The following is a 27,852-nucleotide window of genomic DNA, read 5'->3' on the forward strand; positions in this document are numbered from 1 at the left end:
CGCCATCCGCCGTATCCGCCACGAGCGGTGTTTTGTAGTTTTGGCTTTGACGAGCTGCTACAACAAAAATTACGCACTGTCCATAGAAGTAATGTTGTGATCAGCTAAGTAATAACGTGAATGTCCATTCCTACAACTTTTCTGTCTTGCATAGCGCATCATTTGTGTGCTGTCACGTTTATTTATCCAATCCAATCCGAGTCGAAAGAAGCGCACGAAAGAGCACGCGACGACGAAACAGAAACCGCAGAAACAAGACTCAAATGTTGTGCACCAAAGACACGACTGCAACAACTCACTGCACTGAGACAATTGTGTGAAAGTGTTATGTGTTGTTCATACCATTGCACAAGCTAGTCGTTTAATTTGCACCTGCCGTTCACCTTGCTCTGGGAGGTCACTGCAGCTAGCTGTGATCGGGTTACAACCATCTAACTCTAAAAATAGGACGCTGTGGTGCGAGACACCGACATGCTGCGAGTAATATTTTTAATTGTAACAGTTGGCCTGTGTGCATCAGAAAACATCCCACAGAACGATGTATTTGCTGTCAACTCTGTTCAAGATGATGACTTTTACAGCCAAGACGTTGGCGACGCTGAAAAACTTCGAGTTATCATTGGAGACAGCTCCGGCTGGGTGAATCCACACAACATGTTCAGCTACAACCAAGGATCTCAAGTGAACCGACCAAGCGAACGATCAGAGAGCACAGCCGAGACTGACGAGCCGATATCTGAAGACACCGTGACTCCGAGTGAACGGAAAGCTTTGTATTCTAAGAAAGCATGGGCAACCCCCAAGCTTGTCCGCACTAAACCACCTCCGCCAACACAAGAGACTCAGGAGGTGCGCTCAGAGCCTGCACCGTTGTGCGACCCCTGCGACTGCAAGTGCCGGGAACTGAAAACGGACCTTCAGAAGTGCCAAGCTGACTTGCAGGTAGAGTATATAGTTGCTTGCAGTATACACGATACAGGGACCTGATGTTTCACTTCATTTCATTGCGATGGGAATGGGATGAAACAACATTGATGCGCCCGCCTTGCATTGTCCCAACTAGATCCTAGCTCTCACTACTGCAACAGAATCTTCTAAAGATTATTTTTGTTTGTTTAACTACCAGTTGCAGACCTAGCATAGTGTTGACATCTCACAAGCAAAGTATGCTGGATTTCATGCATTGCAACCCCCACTAGTGCCCAGTTCACAGTGGTGCAGGATACAGATTGTACACAAGCGTAATTATACAGGGTGTCCGGGAAAACGTGTCATTGAATTATAATAAAAAAACTACACCACCTAGATTCATGCGGTCAACGGCATTTGTTCTTACTTGGTTTTTGCCACCTCTTGATGTGAATTTCGTGTAACGTAAGTTTAATTATGTAAATTTTTGCCAACTGAAGTTGGAAATTTGCCAAGTAAGGGTGACTTTTTTACTTCACCAATGTGAAGAGCGTGTCTAATTTACTCTAACTAATTATAATTAACAGGGATATTCAGGAGCTATCCCATCAGAAAAAATAGTCGAACATCATGCTCTGTGGAGCGAGCGCGCAACAGATTTTTCTGCGCAATCCTTGTCAGTCCGACGAAAGGAGGTTGGAAACCCAGCCCACACCTGTAACGCAGAAAGAGATAACACAGGTATGGCTTATCGCATCCGACTTTCCCTGGGATCGCTTTTCCTTCCACTTTCCCTCTCCTGATTTCAGGAACTGTCACTTTTTCTACTATCACTCTGTGGGCTAGGTTTGGAACCTCCTTTCATCGGACTGAGAGCGATTGCGCTCAAAAAGTCATCGCGCGTTATGGTTCGGTGCTACGAAAAGCGTGATGTTCGGCTATTTTTCTCGATGGGATAGCTTGTGAATATCACCGTCAATTATCATGAATTTGAGTGAATTCGGCACGCTCTTCATATTGGTGGGGGTAAAAAAGTGACCTTTACTTGGCAAATTTCAGAGTTCAGTTCGCAAATATTTAGATAATTAAACTTACGATACATGAAATTCACATCAGGAGTTGGCAAAAACCTAGTAAGAACAAATGCCGTTGACCGCATGATTTTAGGTGGCGTAGTCTTTTTATTATAATTCAATGACACGTTTTCTGGGACACCCTGTATAAGCTGCAAGGGTGAACCCTAGCACTTGGACAATGTGGGTCTCAGTGTCCTCAAACATCTGTCCCTCTTTCAGAAACAGGACAGCTTGCTTGTGACTAACCAAGATGCTCTGATACTTTCACGATAGTGACATCCATTCAAGCAAGCTAAACTTGGTCTGCAAATCTTTTGTAACATTGTTTCAATGCAACATATCTGGTAACCAAGTGTTGCAAATTTTGCAAAGAAAGTTGCAGCTAGGTAGTATATGCTTTTGCAGCATACTTTGATGGAAAACTTACTATATAACTGCCTGTCAGATGTGTGTAAGTTGAAAACAAAGTAAAATATATTGAAAACAAGTCTGCTAGCTGTAACTACTAATACCTAGGGACGTAACAAAGTAACAACACAGGGTGTCCAATGGGAGGATGTCATTTAATTCGTAAAAACAGGTTTCACTACATAAAAATTTGAAACTACTTGGGATACATACATAAGGTATTTGTCACACATCACGGTAGTTTGCATTTGTGTCACGCATTAATTCAGCAAATATTGTTAGTTGAACTCGCAAATTACCCAAGCAAAGGTAGCATTTTTCTTCATTAATTCGGAAGCCTATGACCGTAACATACTATTCCAGCTTGCCCGTTTTACGTGACATCCGTATCAGTCGGCTTCTCTGGCCTTTTTGGCAAGTATTTTGGGATGGGTGAGCTGGTGCTAGGGAAATCCTGGCACTGGCCTATCGCAATCTTTGCGGTTCACGCTTAGTTTGTAACGTCTTTCCATGCCATCAATCTTCACATTCACACACAGGAAAAAAAAAGACTTCCACAGGCAATTGGAAACTAGTTTCTGCGTTTCGCTTCCATACATGGGCAGTTCTCAGAGCTATCTGGTGTTCTTTTTCTTTCCTCTGACATTGGATGTTGAACTTCTCTTTTCTGCAGTTAAAAAATTGTTACAGCATTATTGCATTACACGTTGACACATTCCAAATGTTGAAAAGGAGTAAGTTTGCTTCTTATGACTTCCAGGCTGTTCGCTTACGAGCAGTGCTTGCAGACGTCGAATCACCCAGGGGATCCTCTACTGGCTGCGACAGAGATCGCCAATTTGTGTATCTTCGTCGTCTGGCTTTGAGCTTTGTGTACCATGCGAAGTTTCGTCGGCGCAACATTCAGTCCAATATCAAACTGTCCATCCTGCTTTCTCCAGAAGAGGTAAGTTTCTGAACACTTCAATGACAGTGTTATGTACAGTCATGTATGTACTACCATAACAGCTTTGCATACAACGAAAGCTCTTAGACAGAGCCGTAGTGAGGGGGGGCAGCCGCCCAAGTCGTTGTCGTCGTCGACGAGTTGTTGTGAACGTCGTCAACAAGTCGTCGTCATTGTCTTCCCTTTTCTTGATACAACGTTTTGGCACTGGCAACCACCCAGCTCATACAAAGACAATTCATACCATGTTCAACTTGTATCAATATGAACCCATTCCAATTCAAGATGTACCAGGAAAGGCCATATGAGGAGAAAATTTCATAGAGTGTGACTTATACTAAAGGAAATGTGTGAATCCCACAAATAATATTTACTGGAGCGCACTCAAGGATCGTTAAAATGAACTGCATTGGTTGTGGGAAATGGGGAAGTTTGAAAAGAAACCAAATATAAACTGTTCCACTTACGTAGAAGTGTTTTTTTTTTTGTTTTTTTTTCACGTGGAATTATTTTTCGCATTTTTTGCACTTTTTCCCCAAATCGCGAATTTAAGTTAACGCGAATAACTCTGGCCATATGAGGGCGAAAATTGTCCGACGTTCCACGCTATACCGTGACTACCTTGACCCTTTCTACTCCATGCAGCCTAGGCAGTTAAGCAAACCGCAGAAGATTGTTTTATCCCATCAGGTAAGATGTAAAGAAATGAAAATTGATCACGCTTTTGTTACTCCAACAAACGCATTGCACTGTACATATATACCACTATACCACGAAGCCGCAACATGCCTTTCCCCGCATTCGCAAAACGAGCTTGTATGAGAGTATGACATCTCAACCGAACTGTTCAGTGCCCTGAGTGATAATGAATGAGAACTGCTGAAATGAACTGGCTGACCTGCACACGGTCGGTACTATGGCCTCCTGCAGGGTCCCTAAATGCCATTGTACATGGCCACAGGCCATGTCTGTGAGGAGAAGAAAGGGATTGACCTAGAACGGCGCCATCCCTGTGAACAACGGATGTCTCAGCACGTGCCTGAGTATTGGTGGCGGCACGATATGCAAGAGCAAAGCACACCCGGAAATCTGTGTTGCAAATTTACAGGGTTATTTTAGCAAACGTTACACATTTCGACCGCACTGTAAAAATAGAAGACTAGATTTGGCCCATCCCAAACTTTGCAGACTGATAGCCATTTGTCTGAAGTTTCATTCAAATTTTTTGTAAGCACTACGGTCATGTAGAAAGAAAATTAAAAATAAAGCAAAATCTTGCCCCATGCATTTTCAATGGCCTATCCCACACAAACACCGCCATTTTTTCTTGTGTCTGCTTCACGTTCACATCACTTCACACAGGCAGCGCTGCCTACAACAATGTGACATGCCGATTCTGACGTTATGCACCAATCCTCTTGTTCTGTATCCTGGTGCCACCTGTGTGTGGTGAAATGAAAGTGAAGCGCAAACAGCAGAAAATGGTGACTTTTGAGTGATAGGCCATAGAAAATGCACAGAGTGAGATTTTGCTTGTTTTTTAATTTTTCTTTGACAGGACTATAATGCTCACGAAAAATTCCAACAAAACTTCAGACCAATGGCTACCAGTCTGCAAAGTTTGGTGTTGTTCATCAAAACCAAAGTTTGGTGTTGTGCGATCAAAATGTGTAACGTTTGCTAGACTAACCCTGTAAGTTCTCGCGAATCACTCCTTGAACCAGCTTTGCTCGAAAACGCAAAAATATTTTCCACACAGAAAAAAACGACTTCTACAGTATTATTTGTCGCATGGAATATCAAGACACTAATCACATGAATAGGTCAATAATGGCCTTAACCTGCATTCTGGTTCATCACAATACTGTTGACAAAGGGTCCGGTGGCACGTTTCTCGTGGCGTTGCTTTTGTGATTTTTAAAATTTTTTTAATCTGCCTTTAAGTTTTCTGACCAACTGCTTACCTGTTTTCTTGTGACATTTGCATTTGGTATTTGCGTGTAGTATTAACGTGAGATCTCTGTTCAACAAGGTTAATGCATTATTGCTAATTTTTTGCACTGCGATCTCGGAATCCCATTAGGAAAACAATGTACAGTGGCAATATGTGCGTGACATTTCCTTCATATAAGTCACACTCTGTGACATTTGTTCCTATGGCCTTTCCAGGTGCAACTTGAATTGAAATGGTTTCAGATTGGTACAAGTTGAGCTATGTGTTGAATGTGGTGCGAGTTTTTTTTTAATTCCGCATTAGCGCAGCGAAGCAACTACAGCTATGGGCGACGTACAGATGTGGACAGATGGAGAGAGAACAGCAGGAAGGTGTGGGGGACAGGGGGGATTAGTATGCATCCTGGGCTGACTTCAGGGGTAAGTGTACCGACATTCGTCTGGAAAGTCTTTGGAAAACCCAGGGAAAACCTCAGACAGCATAGCCAGTGGTAGGATTCGAACCCAGCACCTCCCAGTCTTCAGCACGACCTTGGCTACCACCACCGAGCGGGACGCATTAACCCGCTCAGCCATGCTGCTGTTAGGTACGAGTTGTCCTGATATGGGGAGTTGTCGTGGTATGAGCTGGGGTATGTACCGTCCTCATGATACCTACACATCTCAAGGCGGTGTCTGCAAATGTTTGGTTGTGTGCAAAATAGAAGAGGCTAGAGTGCTGTGACAAGGGGATGCGTATCATAAAACCAAGAAATGTTGGGACATCTATGCCATCGTTAAATGTCCTTATCGTGCCTGTGGTAATCTATTTGTTTTTGCTGCATTCTTTTTCTGCACAACACAGATTTCCGCACTTGAGCAGCTCGCAAGGCACGAGGAAAGTCGTGCTGAAGAACTGGAGAGCCATCTGTCCGCCATTTTGGCAAGCTCTACTGTGGTTCCAGACATTCCCATGGATACAGGCATCATGGCTGCCATCGCCACCTGGTGTACCAGCGTTTTCGGACAACCGCGTGCAGAATGGATTGTCCCAGGACTGGCACTTTTGGGAGTGTTGCTCTTTGCTGCGCTGCACGGAGCCTCCTGGCGTGTGGTCTTCCTAGCGGTCGTAATTTATTTGTTCTTCGCGAGCTTCCTGTGGCATTGGGTTCATCTCTACAAGGTATGTGTACAATTGAACCTCCGTATGCAATAGAGGGATAAGTAAAAAAAATTCCAAACCCGAGAAAAGGGGCCTGATCTGATGGTTCGCCCCATTGACACACGTGCATTTTCCGTTTCTTACCCTCCTGCAGCGGGCCAATAAATTTCAGTACAGTCATAAATTTTCTTTGGCGGATACATACTGGTATGTAGATGTCATTGCAGCAAAAATAGTAAAAAGGGGATACGTCGACTTATCCCCTTATTGCATACAGAGGTTCAGTTATGCTGCACCTGTGGGTTGTGGTGAAGAATAGGGCCTGGCTTTCTGTGCATGAATTAGGGCCCTCAGTTTTCGGGTTTTATTTTTTGTGAAAATCGGGGGGGGGGGAGTAAATATCGGGTTGAAAATCAGGACCTGCCAAACAGGGTAAAATCGGGTGATATACTGAGAAGTGATGTATTTTCAGGTGAAAAAAAAAAAAATTATGTGTTGAAATTAATTAATTAATTAATACATCGCGAGACAACTGAGATCATGAGCGATGCCACAGCGGTCGGTCTGTGGAGTGTTGAAATTAAATGAAAGAATATTTATTAAGGAACTGGTTGATAATTCACTGTATAACCACTAAGGCTTGCACTGGCCCCTGTTTATAGAAAGAATAAGTTGCATGTTCAGTAAAGCATCATCCATCGATGAGCGTTGAGAGCATGCTCGCACTCGCGTTGGTATGCCTCGTGTATCGTTGGCTGTTGCTACATCCTCTTTACTACTCCGCGTACTTTGCTGATACAAGATACTCCCTACAAGATTTGAAAGTTGACTTCACCTAACACTTCCGTGTATTGCGGGCAAACCCACTTCAAGGAACGCCGAGCTTTGCTTAACTCTTTGTTTCTTCGCTGTTTAGCATAATCTTTCCTGATTCCTTTGCTATTTTTGGTAACAGCACAAGGGTCTCGTCGAGATCCACGGAAAGCACTAACAGTACAAAAATCCAACACTGAAGTTTTCAACTTACTTATTGACACAAGCTTTCATGTAGGGGACTACATTTCTTCGGGTGTGAAAAACACAGGGCATTTTTGGTACGAAACCAGGCCATTACTTTGGTTGGCGTTGCCAATGTGCAAGGCGGCTTCACCTCATTATTGAAATGGATTTTGAGGGACAAGGGAAGCTGTCATGACCCCATTAATCTAACTTATCACTGAACTAACCAAGTTGATGATGTCTTAGGTTAGTTTAGTGAGAGCCTCTGTGTTTTGTTTAGTGAAGTTAGGTTAGATTAATAGGGCCATGGCCGCTTCGATAATGAAGTTGGGAGTGCGAGGCAAGCTGCTACAGCCACACTAGTCTAACCTAATATATCACTAAACAAAGTGTATGATGTCATAGGTTAAAGATGGCTTTCCCGTAACACATATAAATGAATCGAAAAGTTCCGCTAAATCTACAAACACTAAGCATTCGTTGAAGTGGGCTTGACTGCAATACACGAAAGTGTTTGGTGAAGCCAACTTTCAAATGGTGACGCCTACCAAAGGAACATTTTTCACGTTAGAAATCGGACCTGCATGCAAGCGTTCACAAATCCAAACCCGATGTGTTTTGTTTACTTCGCCAGTAAGATGCGGCGCTGTCGGGAGCGGTCGCGCGATTGCCGTAGTTCGCGCGTGTGCGGCTCAAGTCCTTGGTTTGCGCTTTCGCAAGCCCGGTTTATGGGTTTTATCGGGTTAAACCCGAACTATTTTGATGTAAATCGGGGGGTAAAAACGGGCTTTATCTGGTTTTACCCGAAAACTGAGGGCCCTATGCATGATGTATTGTTGGGGACACGGTTAGCTAAAATCGCCTATCAGCATTTCACCGTCCCGTATTACCTCTGTTGCAATTGAAAGTGTTGTGCCAATATCGTATTTGAAGGTGGATCATGTGCTGCACGTGTTTATTACTCGAAAGAAATAGTCTTTGAACACCTGGATATTTGAGATGAGATAAACCACGGAGTGCTGATTTTAGACAGCCATGTCCCCTACAGTACATACCTTTTGGTGCACACTGTACATTAAAGGGGGTTTGACACTTTGGCGCTGAATGCCAAAGTACTGAGGAGAAAAGTGTAATTTTTTTAAGTGTCATAGAACAAGGTAAGGTACAAGCCCTTGAACAAACTTCGGCGTCGAAATCTGACGTGAGAGGAACAAGGTTGGTTTTCTTAGGTACATGACATTTCCCCCAGCCGCATTCATTGGTGGAGACGCCTGCCGTGATGTCATGGTCGGATGGGTCTTCCTATTCATGGTGCTCGCTTTCTACACGCCCATTACCACCTCTACTGTGAAAGCTGGAATGAGAGTTCACACTGATCAAAATAACCGTCTTTTACATATGTAGATGGGTAGAAATCCAGCGAACCGGTAGAGATGTAGGAAGGGAGTTGCCTCAGGACAGAAGCCGCCGATGTTTCGAACAGAGACTGTTCTTCTTCTGGGCACCATCCTCATCATTGGCATGGTATTTAAAGGGTTAGGTGTGACGCGTTTAAAGATTCATGCGAATTGTGGGTCAGCAGCCCGGAGGGAAGAGAGGTTCCGTACGGGCTTCTACGGCTGGAGTGAATGGCTGCTTTGTTAGAGTGTGGAGGGGAGCACAAAGCAGCCATTCACTCCGGCCGTAGAAGCCCGTACGGAACCTTTCTTCCCTCCGCTCTGTTGACCCACAATTCGCATGAACTTTTAAACACGTCACACCTAACCCTTTAAATACCATGCCAATGATGAGGACGGTGCCCAGAAGAAGAACAGTCTCTGTTCGAAATATTGGCGGCTTCTGTCCTGAGGCAACTCCCTTCCTACGTCTTTTACATATGTTTGGCATATTTTGGTGGCAGAGTGTCACGACCACCTATAAATAGCATCTTCGAGCGAGTTGTCGGACTTAAAGTAGCACAGAAGTCATTTTTAACACCCAGTTTTCTTCCTATAAAACTGTTAGGTAGGCCAGTAAGATGCACCATGCGAAGTAATTTACACCACAGAGTCATAATTATCACAGAAATTGAATTAAAAATACGCCGCAAAAAGTGACCGTGCACAACGGTGGCGAAGAGCAGTACCAGCCTGTGATCTGCCTGGAACCTCGCGCTGACGTCATAAGGAGAACGCTCGCTGATTGGCCTAGAGAAATGTTGTCTGCTACTCCGCTGTCGTCTGCTACTCGGCTGTTCGGGGTTCTGATAAAGCCTTTCTCCTTGCTCGGTAATGCTTCTGCCGCTCCTTCTATCCCCAATTCTCCGGGAAAACTGGCAAAACAGGTTTACGGCGGCAAAGGGACAAGGCGCTGACCCCCAGTGACCGGCAAACCAGAACGAGTCTCCTTATGCCGTCATCGGTGACGTGCCATCATACCTCCTCATCCTTGTTATAGCTGGAGTGGCGAGTTAAGGGTGAAGGCGCGGAGCTATGTTTATGCGAGTTTTTTTCTGGGAAACAAATTGCACACATCAAAACCTTTCGCGCTATTCGGTATATTGACACACACACTTTCGTCAGATGTCTTAATCTGAAATTTTTTTGGATGGCCCTCTGTACTCCTTTAAGTGTACCATATTTTGTGTCTTAGGTTACCGAGGCCCACCGTGAAGCGTATCTCAAACAGAATGTGGACGCTGCTAGCAAATGCACACCCGATTATGAACCAGGGGTCCTGTCTAGCATAGCAGACATGTTCAGAAAGAAGGTCGACTGCGAGCAGTACTACGAGGAAATTCATGTTAGTCCTTTGTGGAGGGTAAGTGTCCAATTTGCTACTCATGCAGAATGCAGCAGACACTAAAACATACTGCTAATGCACACAGTTTCGACTAATTTGCATAGCAAAATTCAGTGATGGATAGTTCAACGTATTTGCTCATTTTATGATTAAAAAAAAAAGACTTTGAACAAGGAGTTTCATATTCTGCTGTCTCACTTTTGCCTGAACATCCCTTGTTAAAGAGAACGAATTTTAGGCAATTAGTCATACCTAAAGCCTGAAGTTTTGGGGATATATGTTTTTTGCCCAATTCGGCGGGTAAAAGGGGGTAAATTCATGCGAATTCAGGTACAAAAACTTCCGGTATGATAAATTCAGGGAGAAATCGGGCTCCATTAGTCACGCATACAGTACTGGTTTGGTACAAACGATGATGTAATTGCGTTTGCTGCCAAACAAGCTAGTGCGCATTCCCACAGACGTGTCAGGGAGGCCGATTTGCTGGGTAAAAATTGGGTTTTACCCTAAAGAGGCAATGTTCGATTCGGGGAAGAAACGGGTTAAACCCTAAAACTTCAGGCTCTAGTCATACAGTAATTACATATACTCCCTTTAAGAGAATGTATGCCTGGTCGTATAACTCACCTGCAAAGATAATATCCATGCTGTTCTCATAGCCTTTTTTATAAAACCTGTAGCAAATACAAAAAAGAAAACAACCTGCATATCTGGGTGCCGTTCAGACTGAGCCCCTGCCCCATATATGTCTGCTTCTTTTTTTTTTCTCTTGCAGAACAGTCCCATGGTGGTACTGTCGGAAACACTGTTCCGTAGCATACTGCATCCCCTCCTTTTTTCTGGCAAGTACCTCGGACGCTTCATGAGCGATTTCTACGGTCACTTAACCTGGTGGAGCATTTTGCCAGCGTCTGCTTTCCTCGTCTGCGTCACCATCGTTTTACTCGCACTCTGCCTGGGCTACGCGGTGGTCCTCCCCTGTGGCCTCGGCACCCTCAACCCACTGAGAGTCACAGCCAAGCCAAAAGTCAAGGGCACAGATGACACGCAAGATCCACCTTTCATGACACACAGAGCTGCACCACGTAGTGTTGAAGAAGGGCAAGGAGATTGCAGCGTGGTAACAGAAAAGGTAACGGCAGAACTTCCAGAAAAGAGAGATATTAATGGCAGTGAAACAAACAGAACACCAACGCCTCAAGTCACTGCACAAGAAAGCGTTGACAAAGATAACGAGACAAAAAAGGCAGCTCCGCCTGCAGTAGGCACTCCCACAACGGAGTACGTTGAGGACGTAGCGGATGAAGAAATTTCGGAGGAAGAGGACGATGAGGAGGACGAAGAGGAGGAGGAGGAGGAGACATCGTGGTGAGATGTCGAAAGAGACAACGCTGTGATAGGTGCAGTGCACAAATATGGGAGTGTTTCTATGACTTTGTCTTTCAGCATAGAACTGTTCCCTGCTTTTAAGTATGTTTGTATGATTAAAGTGCAATTCTGAGAGTGGTTGCATTAAGTACAGGTTCAATATTGCACTTGTTACACATTTCGCAGTACATGTCGCGTCTTACCCACCTCAATCTTTGCTGTCCAATACAGCAGGCTCTGTATGACGTCGAACATAAAAGTAATATGCAAGTGAGTTGGTGTACACTTGGCTTTGTCAGGGTATAGAGGTCACTAAAACCTAACTCATCATCATCATCATCATCATCAGAGTATCGAAGTAAAAAGGACCGCTATGAAAATCAGAGCCCCTGAGCTCGGAGTGAAAGACAGAACACAAAATGCACATTGTTGTTTGTTTTGTGTTCTATTTTTTCCCAAAAGAAAATTGTGTGCTGTGCAATGGTTTTAATCACTCAAAAGCTTTTATCTTCTGCTGCATCCACTTCGCGTTAATCTTTCACTACGTGAAACCTTTTAGGGAGCCTGACAGCAAACTGTTGGTAGCTAGGAAGCCAATACAACTCCAAATCTGTCGTCATTTACATTTCCTGCGTATCATCCGCTGTCTTTAGAGACATGAAGCTAATGTGATGTAGACGCACGAAAATGGCAAATTTCTAGTTGGCTAGGTTATTCATTAGCAATACATCACATGAAATGGTTGCTTTTTGTTGTTCCTTTGGCACAGCACTAGTTTCTGTAATAAACTCTGGTTATACGTCAAGAAAAAAAAAAAAAACGTGAGAGGAAACTTGAGGTGAGCTAGTTGTTGCGCCTTATTTTCGCATTCTGTCCTGCATACCAAGTGTGTAACAAGAGCAATGTTCACCCTGTAGCTACTGAAGAGAGCACGGGTATAATACTCTACTACAGGCACTACTATTATGCTCTAGCATCAGCTTCGCACTTAGCTTAGTTTTTGTGGGGTATATGCAGCCGGACATCGTCTAGTCATCTGGGGCAAGCACAATATGAGTGCAGGGGGACTGGCATTGTCATATTGTGCATCACACGTAATCCAAATGTCAGGGTTGAAAAAGAGTCAACTTGTATTGGCTGTCAACTGCTGTTGTGTATCCGTATGCATACCCTCGTTATGCATACAGTTTTGCTTCAAGTTCATTGTGTGTTCAAGTGATCTAATACGTACTTGTAAACTTCCTCAAATGTAGCAAAGCACACAACTCTGTAGTACATCAGCAGCAGACAGTATCGTGAGTTACTTTGCCTGTAACGATTGTAAGGTTTGTGCTCAGAATTACTTCCAGACCCCTGGGATGCCGCAGACAACAGTGGAATACTCGCTCAGTGCCCTTTAAAGAAACGAAATTAAACCACTGTGGGATGTGCCCAGTTACAGCCCGGTGTGGGGCAAACTGTATTGTCTAGTTGGCGCTATGAATACATTTCATTTAATTTATTATACCTGAAGTGCCTCGTGGGGCAATGACATGACCCCTATGGTAAATGAATTACAAAATGCTGCGACATATTAGTCTGCAAACTGTGAATTGCCTGCAACTCTTATTGTCATATTTTCATCTGCAGAATTTGAAATCTCAGGTTGCATTTGTGGTCGAGCACTTTACTGTTGGAAAGACGTATTCTTTGTATCTGTTTCACTGCATAAAAAAGCAATATACAAGGTGTACAAAAATGTTTTTAAAATTATTTGTCTGAACATTATAAGGTATAAATGCTGTTCATCTGGGGGGGGGGAGAGAGATTTTGCTATTGCTTCTGAGTGCTCTTATCTAATTTAATTTGCATGAAATTGATATTTTGCAAATTGATTTCCAGTTCTTTTTTTCTTTTTTTTTACAGAAACAGAAAGCCCATGTCAGATTTATTCCACTGCATTGTAAAATATATCCCCTACTGCTTTGGTAATCGCTGGGGGGGGGGGGGGGGGAATGAGCAAAAAACGACATTTTGAGGCACGAAAATTGTCGGTGGAGCCCAATTCTCCATCAAATTCGTGCAAGATGCGGCGGAAGAGAGACAGTCCCATGCCCCTTCCTGTTTCCTTCTCAACTTTCTTTCAGATAACTTTACGTTGCAACCATGCTGTCGTTATCAAAAAAAGCTTGAAAAGGGCAGGTATATGACCTCCTCGCAGTGCCTCTTTCTGAGTGCTGCTGGAAATTTGTGCATCTCCAAACAATGCTTTTCGCTTCTTTTGCGGCTGTTGCCATTCTATTATTGAATGTATTTTCCAACAGAATCGGGTAAATCCGGCATGCTCTTTCTGTTTCCGTAAAAGAACGTGACGTTAGGTTGGCGTATTTTGGAGCTAATTGGGAAAATTCAATTTCCTCGCATATGAAATTGGATAAAAGTGCTCAGAAGTCATGCCAAAATCTCCCCCGAGTTAAATAGCGTTTATCCAATAGTGTTCAGAAAAGTAATTTTTTTCATATGAATTTTTTTCACATTAGGTGGAACACCCTGCATATTCTTAGCTATAAGCATTTCAAGCAAATATGTGAATAGCAGCTCTACAAGCAGCTGTGCAAGTTTGACTCACTCAATTAATTTTCTCTACTAATCGCTGCACTGGGATCTGTCTAGATAGCATGTCACCAGATGGACATTTTCTATGCATATATTGTGTGCAATTGCGAGAATGGAAGTTGTGTGGTGAAATTGAGGTAATCTTATCTGAGTTTTGCTCTGTTCAAATGTTGCATTTACTGATTCAAGCTGTGTACCTTCCTTTTTTGCACTGACCGGTACTTCAGAAGAAAAAAGCCTCAATAGGGTATCCAATTTGTTACAATGATAACACAAGTGTACAGGAAAGCAAAAATACAATATGTTCTTGCCAGAATTTTGTACTTAACAATTACTGCTGAACTCAGTAATTTCAGAAATGTGTGCTTGTATTTTGTAAGGTTTCTTCCATTGCCTCCATAACCACTGATTCCAAAACTATGGCAGCTTGTTCCTTACTGATCACTGACAGTGATACCAAAAATCCTCGAGTTACTGGCAATTACTTTTTGCACAATTTGATTAAGTATACTGCAAGAGCATGCACCGGATGTGCCCCCCTCCCTTGAAAATACGAGAAGATGCCAGAATGAAAACGACCAATGAGGGAACGTCCCCAGTAATGCAGAAACTCGGAAACTGCCAATCGTCTGCCCGATGATTTGCCCTTCGAACGTACCAGGATGTTTTTAGCGCCAATGTATAAAACAAATTTCTTTAATATCTACACACTTTTCGGGAGAGAAAATTGGCCAAAAGACTGTCAAGTGATGTCCAACATTGTGGTACTTGATCCATACACACACATTTCTGAAAATTACATTATGATAGGTAGAGCATCATATTCCAGCGTTAAAGAGGTTGTGACACCCTGATATGTGCATTACATCATGCGTGCACTGCACTGCCTGTAAGAGTATCCAGATAATAGGGACTGCGCCATGAAAATCAGTGCATGTGTCTGCTTTTTGTCTCTCTGCATCCTCGCTTTTGATGTTTTTTAGCCTTCAAAAATAACTATTTTTCTACATGCTGTACCCTCGCCGTACCCTGCCGTACATGCAAACCCTCGAAAGCAAGCTCTGTCAACAAAGTGAAAAACCGGGCGTGTTGGTGTTGATGTTGACAGGTGCTAGCACCTGTCCTGTTGTCTCTTCTCTCTGTCCCGTTCCCAGTGCTAGTTCGTCATGCGAGCTCTGTCAAGCTCTGACATCCTACGTGCAAGAGCTACGGCCATTCCCATTGGTAGCTGTAAAACACGTGACCTCTCTCACGCCTGTCTCACTGGCAGAGACGTCTGCAGTGATGTTGCAGTCAGATGAGTTTCTGTTGTCGCGGCACCCATATTCTATGTGACTGTTACTCCCTTTCCTGTGAAACTTGAAAAGCAGGTTCGCATTGATGTAAATAACTGGCATTCACGTATATATTTGGCATAACTTGGGACAAAGCGTCGCAGCGTCTCACCCCCCTCCCAATTTGCTTTATCATCACTTCGCATAAATCCCCAGGAACAGATCTCGCCAAAGCGCAAGCTAGGCCGCTCGTACATGCACTGGCAAACTTCGCTCCTGGCACTAGCTCTCGCCATGTCATGTTCATGTCAATAGTGGGAAGTATATGCTTTTTTCTTTTACAGCGACAGTTGTTAGTGCCTCATTATTCGAGATTGCGGCGTCCAGAGAAGGGAAAGCGAAAAGAGTATCAGTGACGAGGACAATGTTAGCGAGGCACTTTAGTAAAAAAAGCACCCTTAGTGATTCTTTTACAGACACCATAGACGTACTGGGTCCTGCTGACGCACAGGCTTTGCGGTGGGCACGAGAACGGAAACGCAGAGCTTGCAAGGACTCAGCTTGTCACGTAGCCGAGGTCACAAACAAGAGTGTGCGACCTCAGTACCCCACGTGCATCACCAAAGCTGAGGCAAACAGCATAGACGTGAAGACCCTGCAGTGCGTGTCGCCTAAGAAGAGGCAAGGCTGACTCATGGGCAAGACCCTGCAGTATGCGCCACTGAAGCGGAAGCAGAGAGGAGGCAGAGGCAAGCGAAAGTCAAAGGAGCCACGAAGAAACCATTTGGGTATAGTTGCTCGGTGCGTGATCGCTTCTGGTTTATGAATGATCTCACAGCGCTGCCATTGGCTTGCCATGCACTGCTTCGACTAGAACTGGACGGTTACATGGTTCCCACCGAATTTGGGAAGAAAAATTCAAGGGAACTTCAAGGACCTTTGGAGGTTCACAAGTCATTTGATTTAGGATATAAAACAGTTTTATGACCAGGGCTTCAATATTTTTGCAGAAATATTTATAAGCTACAGGTATCACATGAGAGAATACATGGGGACTTTACAATATCAGTTCACAAATGTGACTGACTACTGAATTTTAAAGATCATAGTACAGAAAGAAAAAAAATATTAATAGAATAGAGGGTGCCGTAGAGGGTCTGAGTCATCATGTTGTGTTTTGTTTGTGTCTTTGCCCATTGCTCAGGCTTGCCTGCGACGGTGCCGTTCATTTCTTGCTACCGATTCCTATTGCAAAGAGTGCTAACTCCTGTGGTCTTGAAGCTACAGTTCTGACTCTGGAAAAGCATAATTTGCGCAATCAGCTCCTTGAGAACAAAAAAAAATTATACAAAATCAAGGGTTTTCAAGAACTGTAAAAAAAAAAAAAGAAACATCCAGGTTGAAAATGGCATTTTCAAATTTCAAGGACCAGCGGGAACCATGGGTTAAAACGAAGGCCCAATGCCGATGGTGCTGTCACTGAAATTCGCGTCACAGCACCGTAACCATCCTGTGATTTTTTTTTTTTTTCACTTAAAAACGTTCTCTTTCACACAATATCACCCACTGCCAACCAGTTTCATAGCTCCTGACATAAATCTGAATTTTTATCGCCATATCTTTTTAAGCGTCCCGAACTCTGGTACGCTTGATTGACCCAGGGGTCCTGTTATACAGCATGCCAAGCAATGCACAGTTATCTCCTAGAGTTTACAAATTAATCAGTATGTCTCTCACAAATAAAGGTGTGTATGCAAATTCGGCATTTATTACTACTATTAAACACATTACCACATGATGACAACATGAGTATAAAACACAAAATGAGAAATGATAAATCCAAAATTCTAATAGGCAAGATCATCATCGCTTTCTTTTCTGAACACATCAACAATGTTGCAGCACAAGATTTTCGTGGCCATGCACAAGTTCACACAATGTTTTTGAAACATACTTAAATAAGGTTCACAAATGAAAAGTTTGTTTAAAAAGCATGCATCGCAACATTGCTGGCATGGCATACAGCACTATTTCAGTATCCTTCAAAGCACTGCAACCACATTCGCTGCATACAAGCTGCCCTGACCATACTGTGAACAGACTGAGGAATACACCACGCAAAGAAACATTGTCTGCAGGCTTTACAGTACCAATTTATTCTACCATGAGAAATGTGAAAATCGTATAACAGTCCTTGCATGAAGTAAAAGGAACACTATCAACACTCCCTACAGTCATATATCTGCTTGCTTCAACAGCAACACAAATTCGAGATGAAGTTACACGATCTTATGCAATGTACCGTTTCCAAAAATATTGTCGCATCAGCGGGGGACCCAAAAATGAATGATGTTGCAAGACTCGAAGTCTCTCGACGAGGCTACAAAATGTCCCGGGAGTAATGAAATGACAAAGCCAAGACACGGCAGCAATGTTGTCCTGCTCAAGCATGGGTGGTTTCTTCTATTTCACATAGTCTACCTTTATGTATCTGGCAAGTTGAATAAAGTCACTCAAACGTCTGCATCGGTTCTCAACAAGAACAGAAGGCCACCTGTAGCAGCGTTACCCATCTGAGTAGATTGATCCCAAAATACCTCCAACACTTGAGAGCTTCCTGAATGTGAAGCGACTGTCTGAAAAGTTATTTATTTTTTTCCATTTGACGAAGATCAAGTATCAAAGGCTGTACAGAGTTACTTGTACGTATGTGTCCTGACAATTTTTTCTTGCAATGATTCGATTTTATTGTACAGTCTCGATAAATACATAAAGTCGTCCGGATTGTTCTGTGCTCTCATGTGCTATGGGTGTTTCAGAATCACGAGGTGTCCATTATAGAATTAATGCTATACAGTAAGTCCACAATAGATGTGGTCAGATGAGGCCCCGCAACTTCTTGTATTCTTCCAGGTTGAGAGACCTCTTTGGCGCCGACGGCCGTACGCCACCCGAGGGCCTCGCAACCGGGGAGGGCGCCGCCGATGCCGAAACGTCCAGATCTATCTTGATGTCAAAATCGTGAGCGGAAAACATGTCCTGGTCGCTCCTCTGAGACGGCGTTTCCTCGGCAGACGCTGACTGCAGTTTCTGTGCTGTGACTGGTTGTACCACTTTGGGAGTCTCCTGCAGCGGTTTCACTTCTGCGACGGGCCTCGTCTTCGTGACGAGGCTGGGAGCACATTTTCGGCGCGTGAAAGGGTCGTCTGCTTTCTCCTTGTTCAGCTTTGACTCTTCCAGTATTGCCCTCTCAATCTCAACTATGTTCTTCAAGCGATTGCGTTCGTTAATGTAACTGATGGCACTGATTGTGCTGGTGCGCTGCTTGTCAAGGTCACGGGCACGCTCTTCCAAACGGTCTAGCTCTCCCGCCAGGCGCTGTGCTTCTTCATCGTCACCCGCTAAGTCCGCCATTTCCTTCTGTTTCATGAGCTGCGTCTTGCGCATGGCGTAGTTGTGCGGATTGCGCTTGAAGCGTTGCTTCTCGGTCACGATACGCTCCACGTCTGCCTCCTTGTACTCGTAGTTGAGAGCCCCTTCGATGTCTTTCACTTTACGCGACACATCCTCGCTGGTTGGAAATGGCACGTTCTCCGTTTCCATCACTTCTTTCCATTTGTTGAACTCCGAATCACTGTAGTCCTGGTTAGAAACAAACTCCAGACGAAACACACGTTCCTGTTTTCCGTGCTTTAGTCGAAGTCCCTTGTTTGTACGAGCGCGACCCAACGCGTACACTTTAGCCGTCTCTACCACGTCAGTTATCTGTGCGACCCTGTAGACCGGTTTGCCATTGTGGGAACCGATACCAATTCGCACAAAACAGCCCACTACAGTTTTTGCAAAGAACGGTGCGTGCACCCAGCGCTCGAGCTTATGCCGCGAAAGGCGAATCTTGCTCAATTCTTGGCGGCTGGCAATGCTCGGCTTTTTGGTCTCTTCCTCTTCTTCGCTCTCCGAGCTGGACCTGCGTCGTTCCGAGCCCGCCTCGCTGCGCTCCTCACTCTTTGCTCGCTCTTCCTCGGAGGCACTGCCGTCGTCGTCGTCTTCATCATCGTCGGAATAGATGTCGCTGGCTTTGAGCTTCTTTGAGCTCTGGTGTGCGGCCTCCTCCTCCTTTTTCCTTTCCTCTTCTTCCCTCTGCTGTTGCTCCGCTTGTATCTTCCTTTTCTTCTCTCTCTCAGCCTTGAGGTCTTTGATGGCTTGAGCTTTTTTGTCCAGCTTGTCTTTTCGTTCTTCTACCATCCGCCGGCGCTCCTTACTCCTCGAGCTGGCAGAAGCCCCTTCTTGCTTCCCTTCTTCTTTCTTCGCCTTGCGTTTCTGCTCATTTTTCTTGGCCAGTCGTAGTTTCTTCTCTATCTCAAAACGTGTCTTAAGTACCTCCCGCTTCTCGATTCGGTTAAAGAGCTCCTGCTCACGTTCTTTCTCTGTCATCTGAGCCAGCCTTGCCTGATCCTCCTCGTCTCCCATGAGGTTTTCGTCATATCCATCATTGAACTCCTCGTCCTCCGGATCGTCGTCATCGCCGCTCTCTCCAGATGAAGACCCGGAGACTTCACCCTCTTCAGGCTCGGATGATGAACTGCCGCTGGCTGATGAATGCGGCTTTTTGACCGCCTTTTTGGCGCCTTTAGCCTTGTTGCTTTTCCCACCACCAACCGTCCAGTCATCGTCGCTTTCAGAAGTTTCAGAGTCCGAGTACGTGGCTGCTTGTTGTTCTTCGTTCGATTTCTTTGGAGAGCTTTCAGAATCTGTCCTCTGTTTTTTCTTAGCCAGCATCAAAAGCTCTTCGTCGAGGTCCTCGCCACTGTCACTTTCACCACTGCTAGACTCTAGCACGACCCGACTTTTCTTACGTTTCACCATGCTGGTTGATGGTGTACAACGGGTCTCGTCTTTTCGCTATATCTTTAAGTTTAGAAGCGGGAGCAAGGACTCACCTTAAACAATTTCCTCGGTTCCATAGACGCATCATGGCCGCCTCAAACTTTTGACTGCTATTGGATTGTCCCTCGCAAGGAAAACCCGATCTGTGGGAAAACAGAAGCAGACGACTCACTTGTCTTTTCTCGTTTCGCATTTGAAAAAGGTTATAACTGGTTATATATTCTATTCTTTGAATTTAATTACAAAAATTAATGCTTCCATCTACTTTTTACATGTCAGGTACATTTCGTTACCTTTCATGTCACGTGTTAGACGCGTCCTAGTCATAAGACCATCGCTTGTCTGCTGAAATTTTGTGGTATAAATTTATCTGTGATCTTCCAGAAGCGGTTTGGCGCGTTAAAACCGTAAGCAATGGGGTTGCTTGCAAATACACAGTATACAGTGTATAGCATCTCGTCGTTCATCATACTGTGTATTGGTAAGTAATGCTGGCTGCCTTGGAAGTGGGCGGCCGGCTAGCCGTGCAAGTACTGGACATCGTTAGGAACGTAAATGCATGATTTTTTTTTCCTCAGGGCTCTACTACACTCTGTCAGGGAAGGGTCAGAGGATAGACTTCGGTTGGTAAGTGAATTCTAATAAGTACGCTGTCTAGACACCTTTGAAAGTTGAGCTACGAACTACTCGAGTGTGAACCTCTTCGTGTTTGTGTCTGTCCCTTCGTGTTCCCTAGTCTCAGGGTTTTTACATTATGCGTCATCTTCACCAGCTCGCTTGCTTCTTAGCCATTTTTTCTCTGAACGCACTTACCTTGCAGCGATGATCTTAAAATGTATCGTTTTTTATGTCCTCATCACACCATATCTGTCTGCTCCACGATGATCGTCTTACAGATTTGTTACCAAATGTATATTACAAATGTGTAAAAGTCGTGCATGTCGGTATGCAGAGCATTTGTGCATAACGTTTGAAAGATCTGTTGCATAACAGGGCTTGTTCTATGTATGTCTAAGAGATAGGCATGCTCATGAAATTTCAGGTTTCTGGAAGGCATTTCCCCCTACATGTGGTGCTGTCTCGGGATTGGATTCTCAATCTCCCTATCCGTCATAGGTGCAGCTAGGTGAGCGTCACTGCTGTTAACATTTCTTCTATACTGGGGTGCACAGTGTGGGCAGATCAGGAATCTGTCCACGTTATGCTAGGGGTAGCCGGACAAACGACTGGTTCAAGAAAAATCAGAATAAAGGTGTTCACTTCAAACATCACATTCTGGTTTGGGGGCACTTGAAAAATACAACACCATTTTATCTGCATTATTTATTTGTTTATATATTTATTTAAAAGATACTGCTGACCCACAGTTGAGGGCCAAGGCAGGTGAAAACATCATTAAACACACAAGAGACAAATACAACACGTCAAAAGCATTCAAAAGAAACATGGTATAACAACAACTAGTCAACTGAATTCAAGAGATCTCGAAGACTGGAGAAGGTCGTCGAAATTGGAATACCTGTCAAACTTTGAGGCAACTTGTTCCACTCTTGCACCATACAAGAAAACAAAAAAAGGAAAAATAAATATGTCTTTCCCATGTACGATACTATGCAGTTTAGACGCCTGCCTTATTATGACAAGCTAGTGGTACCAGTCCTGATACATCATACAACGATGAAATCAAAGTATCTCCCATACACATTGTAAACAAATCTTTGTGCCTTCTTATGAACGCTTTCCAACACATCAGTTTGAACCTGAGCATGAGGGTCCCACAGAATGTCAGCATATTCCAGTAGTGGACGTATTAGTGACGTGTAGGCTGTCAGTTTAGGCTGTCAGTTAGTAGCTGCGGAGGTACAATGACGCATTTTTCTCCACAGAAACCAAAGTTTGCAGTACGCTTTCGTGACAATGTGAGCACACCGATTTAGGTTAGCCATAATAATAACTCTAAGATATTTATGCTCTGAAACTCTCGCAAGTGGAATGCTGTCGATACTGTAAGGAAACAGAGTTGGTGATAATCTCGTGGTCACAGTCATTTGAACTAATTTCTTTACATTCAAGTTCATTTGCCATGTGTCGCCCGAAAACAGATCTAAAAGAACGTTCCGTACATTTTTTGGTCGTTACCACCAAAAAAAAAAACTACACTGTTACCAAAAAAAACTACACTGTATTCTGGGATGATCTACGCGCAAGTCATTTATGAAAATAAGAAAAGAAACACTCCGAGTACCAAACCCCGATGTACTCCAGAAAGAACAGGTAATTGCAAGGAATAGGCACGCCCAACATTTACAAACTGTTTCCTGTAAGGTACAAATCAAGCCATCTGATAAGACAATTGTTTCCCAACACGTTTCAGCTTCAACAGCAGTTTACAGCGAGATACCGTGGCGAAAAGTCGAGCAGCGACGCACAACTCTTTACCCTTCGTGTCTGCATTTTGACCACCTGCGTAAGATTGCTGTTAAAAGCAGTGTCAACAAGGAGCCTGAGGGTTCGCATCCTTCTGTGAGCACAGTGTTAAGTCTATGGATGCGTGGCACATTAAAATCACCGGCGAAAACGATTTATGAAAATTAATTTAAAAGCGAACACAACGAACTGAAGCCCAAATCATTTCGCTCACGTAAGCATGATTGACATGAGTGGATTGCAAGCTTTCCTTTATAAGGATTGCCACTCCTCCCCCCTCTAGAACCTGGGTCACAGCGAATAACACTGAAACCATTTGAGAAAATGTCATAATCCTCTATCTCACAATTTAACCGCGTTTCTATTATTGTTATATCAGGATCCAATGACAATAATGCACCTTGACGATGTTTCTTTCTGACGACGATCTTTCATGTTCTTTCATAATGCACCTTCTAGCTCCGCCACCTTGTTCACAACACTCTTCACATTAATGTTTAGTAGCCTAAAGGACAACTACTTTCGTTGCTCACTCGCGTCGAGTTGTCAGAACTGCCCCAGGGTCCTCTCCTGTGTTTACCAAAAAATTGCACGAAAAGGTCACCTTTTGGCCATATATCAGTGGAAAACAGATTATGCCTATATTATAAATGTCACTGGGGGAAAACTTGCTCAGCTGGGACTGCAATCTTGATCCACTGATCGTCCTGCATGCTGAATCATACTTTTTTTTCCCCGAAGATGCTTAGTTGAGCTGGTATGAGAAAAATGGAATGAGTGCAGTAATTTCAATTAATTGAAACAGCTTCCTTATGTGTTTGTTTAGGCCTCTACATTTTCGATGCATTGAAAAGCTGCTTTATTGAAATGGCACTATTTACATAAAGGAACTGTAAAGTGAATGCCAAACCTCTAGCCACACTCTCAACCCTGGCTGCTCTCTCGCAAGCACATGATTTCATTATCGTGCTAGAGAATGAGTGTTTGTGGGCATGTGCTTTGGAAATTGCATTCTGTACAGAAACAATACAGGGACTCTTTTTACCTCTGCAGTGGTATCTTCACCACAGGCGTGAGCATTGTTGGAGGTGGCGTAAAGGCTCCACGTATCCGTACCAAGAATCTGGTGTCAATCATCTTCTGCGAGGCCGTGGCAATCTATGGCATCATCATGGCCATTGTGTTGCTCAACCAGATCAGCCAGTTCAGTGATGACCTGGAAGACTACAAGCTGAAATCTTTGAATTATATGTCTGGTAATATACTCAGTAATCTACCTCATCAATAACGATATTGAAGGCAACTCTCAACGTGGCTATTATCTGTGGCATATACTATCACAAAAAAAAAAAAAACGTAGTGTGCAAGTTAAACGGCCATGAAAAAACTTCTGTGTCGGGCACAGACTCGAGAATTCCAGGACCCTCCGGCATTCTCATTGGTTCTCAAAAGCATGTGACCTCAGCTGCGGCTGCCTCAGTGGTCCCAGAAGCAGAGCTGGATGAGTTTTGGTATACATACATGGTGCCGGTTTTTTTGAGAGTCTATAACCTACTCTAAACTACCTCTAGTGTTCAATTTCGAGTAGGCTTACATACAAGGTGATTCAACACAGTGTTGAACTGAGAATGTTATCAGTTCAGTTGTTCAGATTTGAGTTCAGATGTAAAGTTCAGTTCCAGGACAACATATGTATCAGTTCAAAGTGGTTTGCGAGAAGATGAACCAGATCAGAACCTCATCGTTGTATAAAAAATTTGCTGCAATGGCAATATGTGCAGTTTCAGGGGTGAACATAATGGAACTCATGTAACAGAAAGAACATAGACCTGGCTCAACAAGAACGGGGAGACTGTGGTTTTTCAAGTTATACATGACAAAGTAAAATACAAAATGAAATCAATGAATGGGAGCATATCTATTGATAGACACAACAGTATACTTTATATTACAAACAAGCGCAGCAACGTAACATCATCTAGGACACACTTACTTGACGCAGGGGTATCTTCTACAAGGAGAAGACCCACCAGAATGCAACCACTGTGGGGAACAATTTTCGATCATTCACATCCTTATTACGCGTCCAGCGTACCAACATCTTTGTCACCATGATTTTGCTTCCTTTTATAGAAACTTTTTGCCGCTCCACCCAACGCTTCTGCTGGGTAATGACAGTTTTGTACCTTTTGAGAACATGTGTGGGTTTTTTAGGGATACTGGGTTTTTAAAAGATCTATGATTTTAAATACTAATGTAACAGTTACTTCAGTTTTAGTCCTGAATATGCACTTTTTAACTAGCTAGTCTTCAGTGGTATTTGGCGCATTATGGCCTTAGTAGCTGATGCGCCAATAAAACCCAAATCAAATCACATCATCTAGGGTGTCAGGCTATCCTGGATATTTATCACTATCTCGCTTCTTATCTAACCGTCCTTTCACAATCCCTTCAATATCCTTTCAATGTTCTAATGGGGTCATAGTGTGGTTGTCTGCTAGATATTTTAGACAAAATCTAATTGTGTCAAACTTTTATCTTCTTTTATCAAGTTTTAAAATTGTGTTTGTAATTCTGCAATAGAACACAAACTGAAGCACAACAGAAGATGTGTGGTCGATTCTGCGTGACTGGAGTTTTCGTGTTGGATTCTCACTTTTTGAACTGGTATTTTACTTCATTGCAAGCTTCCTCTACCATAATTAATAACAAGTTCACTAGTGTAACCTCAGTGATTAGTGCAGTAATATCAGCCAGATTACCATTTCCCTCATGCAGGATCAACACCATACAAATTTTTTAACCTTGGACCTCCTTTCCCTTCGTTTGATGAATATAGTGCACTTCCTTGGATAGCCTCCTGTTGTTGTTGTTGTCGTTTTTTTTTTTTTTTTTATTAATTAAATTTATCAGTTCTCTTGTAACAATAGTAAAAAAGTTTCTTCAGCTATCATGTTTACGATATAAAGCTTTTTATATTTTTTCATGCATCTTGTACGTGCTGTATACAATGTAAACGTACTTAACTTCACAATTTCTCTCCTTTTCATTTTGTTCTCATGTACTTCAGCACACTGAATTCATTTGCATCGACGAAACACTTGAGGGAAAGTGCAGATTTAATCCTACTGGGTGTTTCTGGCATGTGGGCTCTTACGAGATTTGACGGCTGAGTGCTGCATAATATGTCTCGAACTGAACAGGCAGCAAAAGTAGAAAGAGGAAGAGGATGGAGATTAATGTTGTGGCTGTTTCCCGCATTGCAGGGTACATAATGTTTGGAGCAGGCCTCACCGTGGGGCTGGGGAACCTCTTCTGCGGAATGTCCGTCGGAATAGTGGGCTCTGGAGCAGCTCTCGCTGATGCCGCCAACCCAGCACTCTTTGTCAAGCTGCTCATTGTCGAGATCTTCGCCAGTGCTATCGGCCTCTTCGGACTCATCGTAGCTGTGATAATGGTAGTGTATTATGGCGTTATAGCTTGTCAATTAGAAGAATTCAGTTCAGTGTTTATACACGTAACAAACATCACATTTGTATCCATTAAGACTGGAGAGTTTTCAAGATATATACAGTTCTATTGTTAGACTTGCGACTATATTGTGCGTGTTTATTTATGGAAACTTTTTTTTTTTTCAGGCCTCAAAGATCAACATGGGAGACGCCAAGAAAGCGTAGTCGATCTCTGTGTGCACAAATATTGTCTGTCTGTTTTACTCCTGGCAAGAAAACATTGTTCTTGGAGAGACAAAAGCAGTCATTAGTCATTCGTCGGGCAGCACATTCCACTTTAAGATTTTGACATTTGTTTCTGCCCCTGTGACCCCCCCCCCCCCCCCCCCCCCCCCCCCCCCTCCTCCTCCTCCTGCCATTGTAATGGATAAACTGTGACTCTTTCCGTGATGCCAAAGAATGACATTTTCGTTTCAGCACAGTGCATATTCCTGTGCAATTGCCTGCTAAACAGAACCTTTTATGGAAAAGTACATTCAAGGTGTTGGATCTCACATTCAAGAACAGACCTAAATTGTGTAGCGGATACGTACGCGCGAAATACGGGATATATATATATATGGGTGTGATCTTTCTGTGAAAGCGTTCTGTTTACTGCATTAGTTGTTAGCCTGGCATTCAAATTACGAGGATGCTACTGTACGGTGATGAAAATAGGAGCCAGCATTTGTCTCAGTGTTGTTAGTCCAGCATAAATACAACAGGCATGAAGAAACTTAAAGTTTAACGGAGCTTGTATTTGAGGTACGTACTATATCGAAACAAGCTGCACGTAAAGGACTGACAGTGCAGCACAGGCAAAATTTAAGTGACAGTCCTGCATAAAATGCCTTTCTCTCAGATAGTCTAGCATGGTACATACAGAGTTAATATTAAGTATCTGTAATTTATTTGTACATAATGTTGCTTCTGCTCATCCGATGGTGTGCATGTTCATAAAGTGTGTATGAATGGGCTCTTGTGGGACATCACATTCTCCTGCATGTCTGTGTGCAGAGGAATCCGTGGAACTACTACATGTGTAGTGGCTCAACAGTTGTCAATATGAAAAATATTGATCAAATGTCCAATGGTGAGTTTTATTTTCGTTGTGAAAGTATAGTCAATAAAGTGTTGGATCTATCTCCTGGTTCTTGGAAACGCTGCACTGTTTCCGATACTTGCACGCTGCTGTTCTGTGACTGTATTTCCCCAGTCATTAAAAAATATGCTGTCAAATGAACAGAATGGCGTAAATGCAGGCTAGCTGGTGGATAAATTCCATGATAGGCAAGCCTGAGCAATGGGCAAGAACACGTCAAATGAAGCATCGAATACTGGGTGAAAATTTTTATTACTTGTGTTTTACTTATTCACATATACTGCGAGCCATCAGTGGCCCAAGCAGAGCTATTACTGCACATTATTACTGCAGCGACTGCTCATTACCGCAGAGCTATTGGTGAAGGACGTTCTTCTCGGTGGGGTTGCATATCCACCTGTATCAACAGTGCACCTTACGATGCTAAAATATTTTGGGTCTCTGCTTTTGCGTAATTTTACATACTCTAGAACACCAGCAATTGTCGTTTCTTCT

At 43.4% G+C, this 27,852-nt stretch overlaps 3 protein-coding genes across 4 annotated transcripts; 2 read left to right on the top strand and 1 right to left on the bottom strand.

Moving 5' to 3' along the window:
* Nucleotides 1-22: 22 nt before the first annotated feature.
* Nucleotides 23-15,106, top strand: LOC135373729 (uncharacterized). 2 transcript variants are annotated; one of them, XM_064606817.1, is made up of 6 exons: nucleotides 23-942; nucleotides 3,154-3,339; nucleotides 6,137-6,454; nucleotides 10,064-10,231; nucleotides 10,989-11,345; nucleotides 11,399-11,529. In XM_064606817.1, exons 1-6 carry the CDS (start codon nucleotides 472-474, stop codon nucleotides 11,435-11,437), a joined length of 1,539 nt encoding a protein of 512 aa, XP_064462887.1. In that variant the 5' UTR covers nucleotides 23-471; the 3' UTR covers nucleotides 11,438-11,529. The 2 variants fall into 2 exon arrangements, with proteins under 2 accessions (XP_064462887.1, XP_064462886.1); XM_064606816.1 differs by having other exon boundaries at nucleotides 10,989-15,106.
* Nucleotides 15,107-17,190: 2,084 nt separating this feature from the next.
* LOC135373728 (RNA polymerase-associated protein RTF1 homolog) lies at nucleotides 17,191-20,459 on the bottom strand. The gene has a single exon (XM_064606815.1). The coding sequence runs from the start codon at nucleotides 20,314-20,316 to the stop codon at nucleotides 18,328-18,330; it is 1,989 nt and encodes a 662-aa protein (XP_064462885.1). The 5' UTR covers nucleotides 20,317-20,459; the 3' UTR covers nucleotides 17,191-18,327.
* Nucleotides 20,460-20,650: 191 nt separating this feature from the next.
* Nucleotides 20,651-27,398, top strand: LOC135373743 (V-type proton ATPase 21 kDa proteolipid subunit c''-like). Its single transcript, XM_064606830.1, has 6 exons — nucleotides 20,651-20,818; nucleotides 20,916-20,964; nucleotides 21,380-21,463; nucleotides 23,818-24,020; nucleotides 26,031-26,221; nucleotides 26,403-27,398. The coding sequence occupies exons 1-6, from the start codon at nucleotides 20,752-20,754 to the stop codon at nucleotides 26,439-26,441; spliced, it is 633 nt and encodes a 210-aa protein (XP_064462900.1). The 5' UTR covers nucleotides 20,651-20,751; the 3' UTR covers nucleotides 26,442-27,398.
* Nucleotides 27,399-27,852: the final 454 nt, after the last annotated feature.

The sequence above is a fragment of the Ornithodoros turicata genome, unplaced genomic scaffold, assembly GCF_037126465.1.
Source record: "Ornithodoros turicata isolate Travis unplaced genomic scaffold, ASM3712646v1 Chromosome31, whole genome shotgun sequence".
Lineage (NCBI taxonomy): Eukaryota > Metazoa > Arthropoda > Arachnida > Ixodida > Argasidae > Ornithodoros > Ornithodoros turicata.

Coding starts and splice junctions, on each gene's coding strand:
- LOC135373729 (XM_064606816.1), top strand. CDS start 472: ATGCTGCGAGTAATATTTTTAATTGTAACAGTTGGCCTGTGTGCATCA. Junction 6,455..10,063: donor ATTGGGTTCATCTCTACAAG/GTATGTGTACAA, acceptor TTTGTGTCTTAG/GTTACCGAGGCCCACCGTGA. Junction 10,232..10,988: donor ATGTTAGTCCTTTGTGGAGG/GTAAGTGTCCAA, acceptor TTTCTCTTGCAG/AACAGTCCCATGGTGGTACT.
- LOC135373728 (XM_064606815.1), bottom strand. CDS start 20,316: ATGGTGAAACGTAAGAAAAGTCGGGTCGTGCTAGAGTCTAGCAGTGGT.
- LOC135373743 (XM_064606830.1), top strand. CDS start 20,752: ATGGGGTTGCTTGCAAATACACAGTATACAGTGTATAGCATCTCGTCG. Junction 21,464..23,817: donor TCCGTCATAGGTGCAGCTAG/GTGAGCGTCACT, acceptor TTACCTCTGCAG/TGGTATCTTCACCACAGGCG. Junction 26,222..26,402: donor TCATCGTAGCTGTGATAATG/GTAGTGTATTAT, acceptor TTTTTTTTTCAG/GCCTCAAAGATCAACATGGG.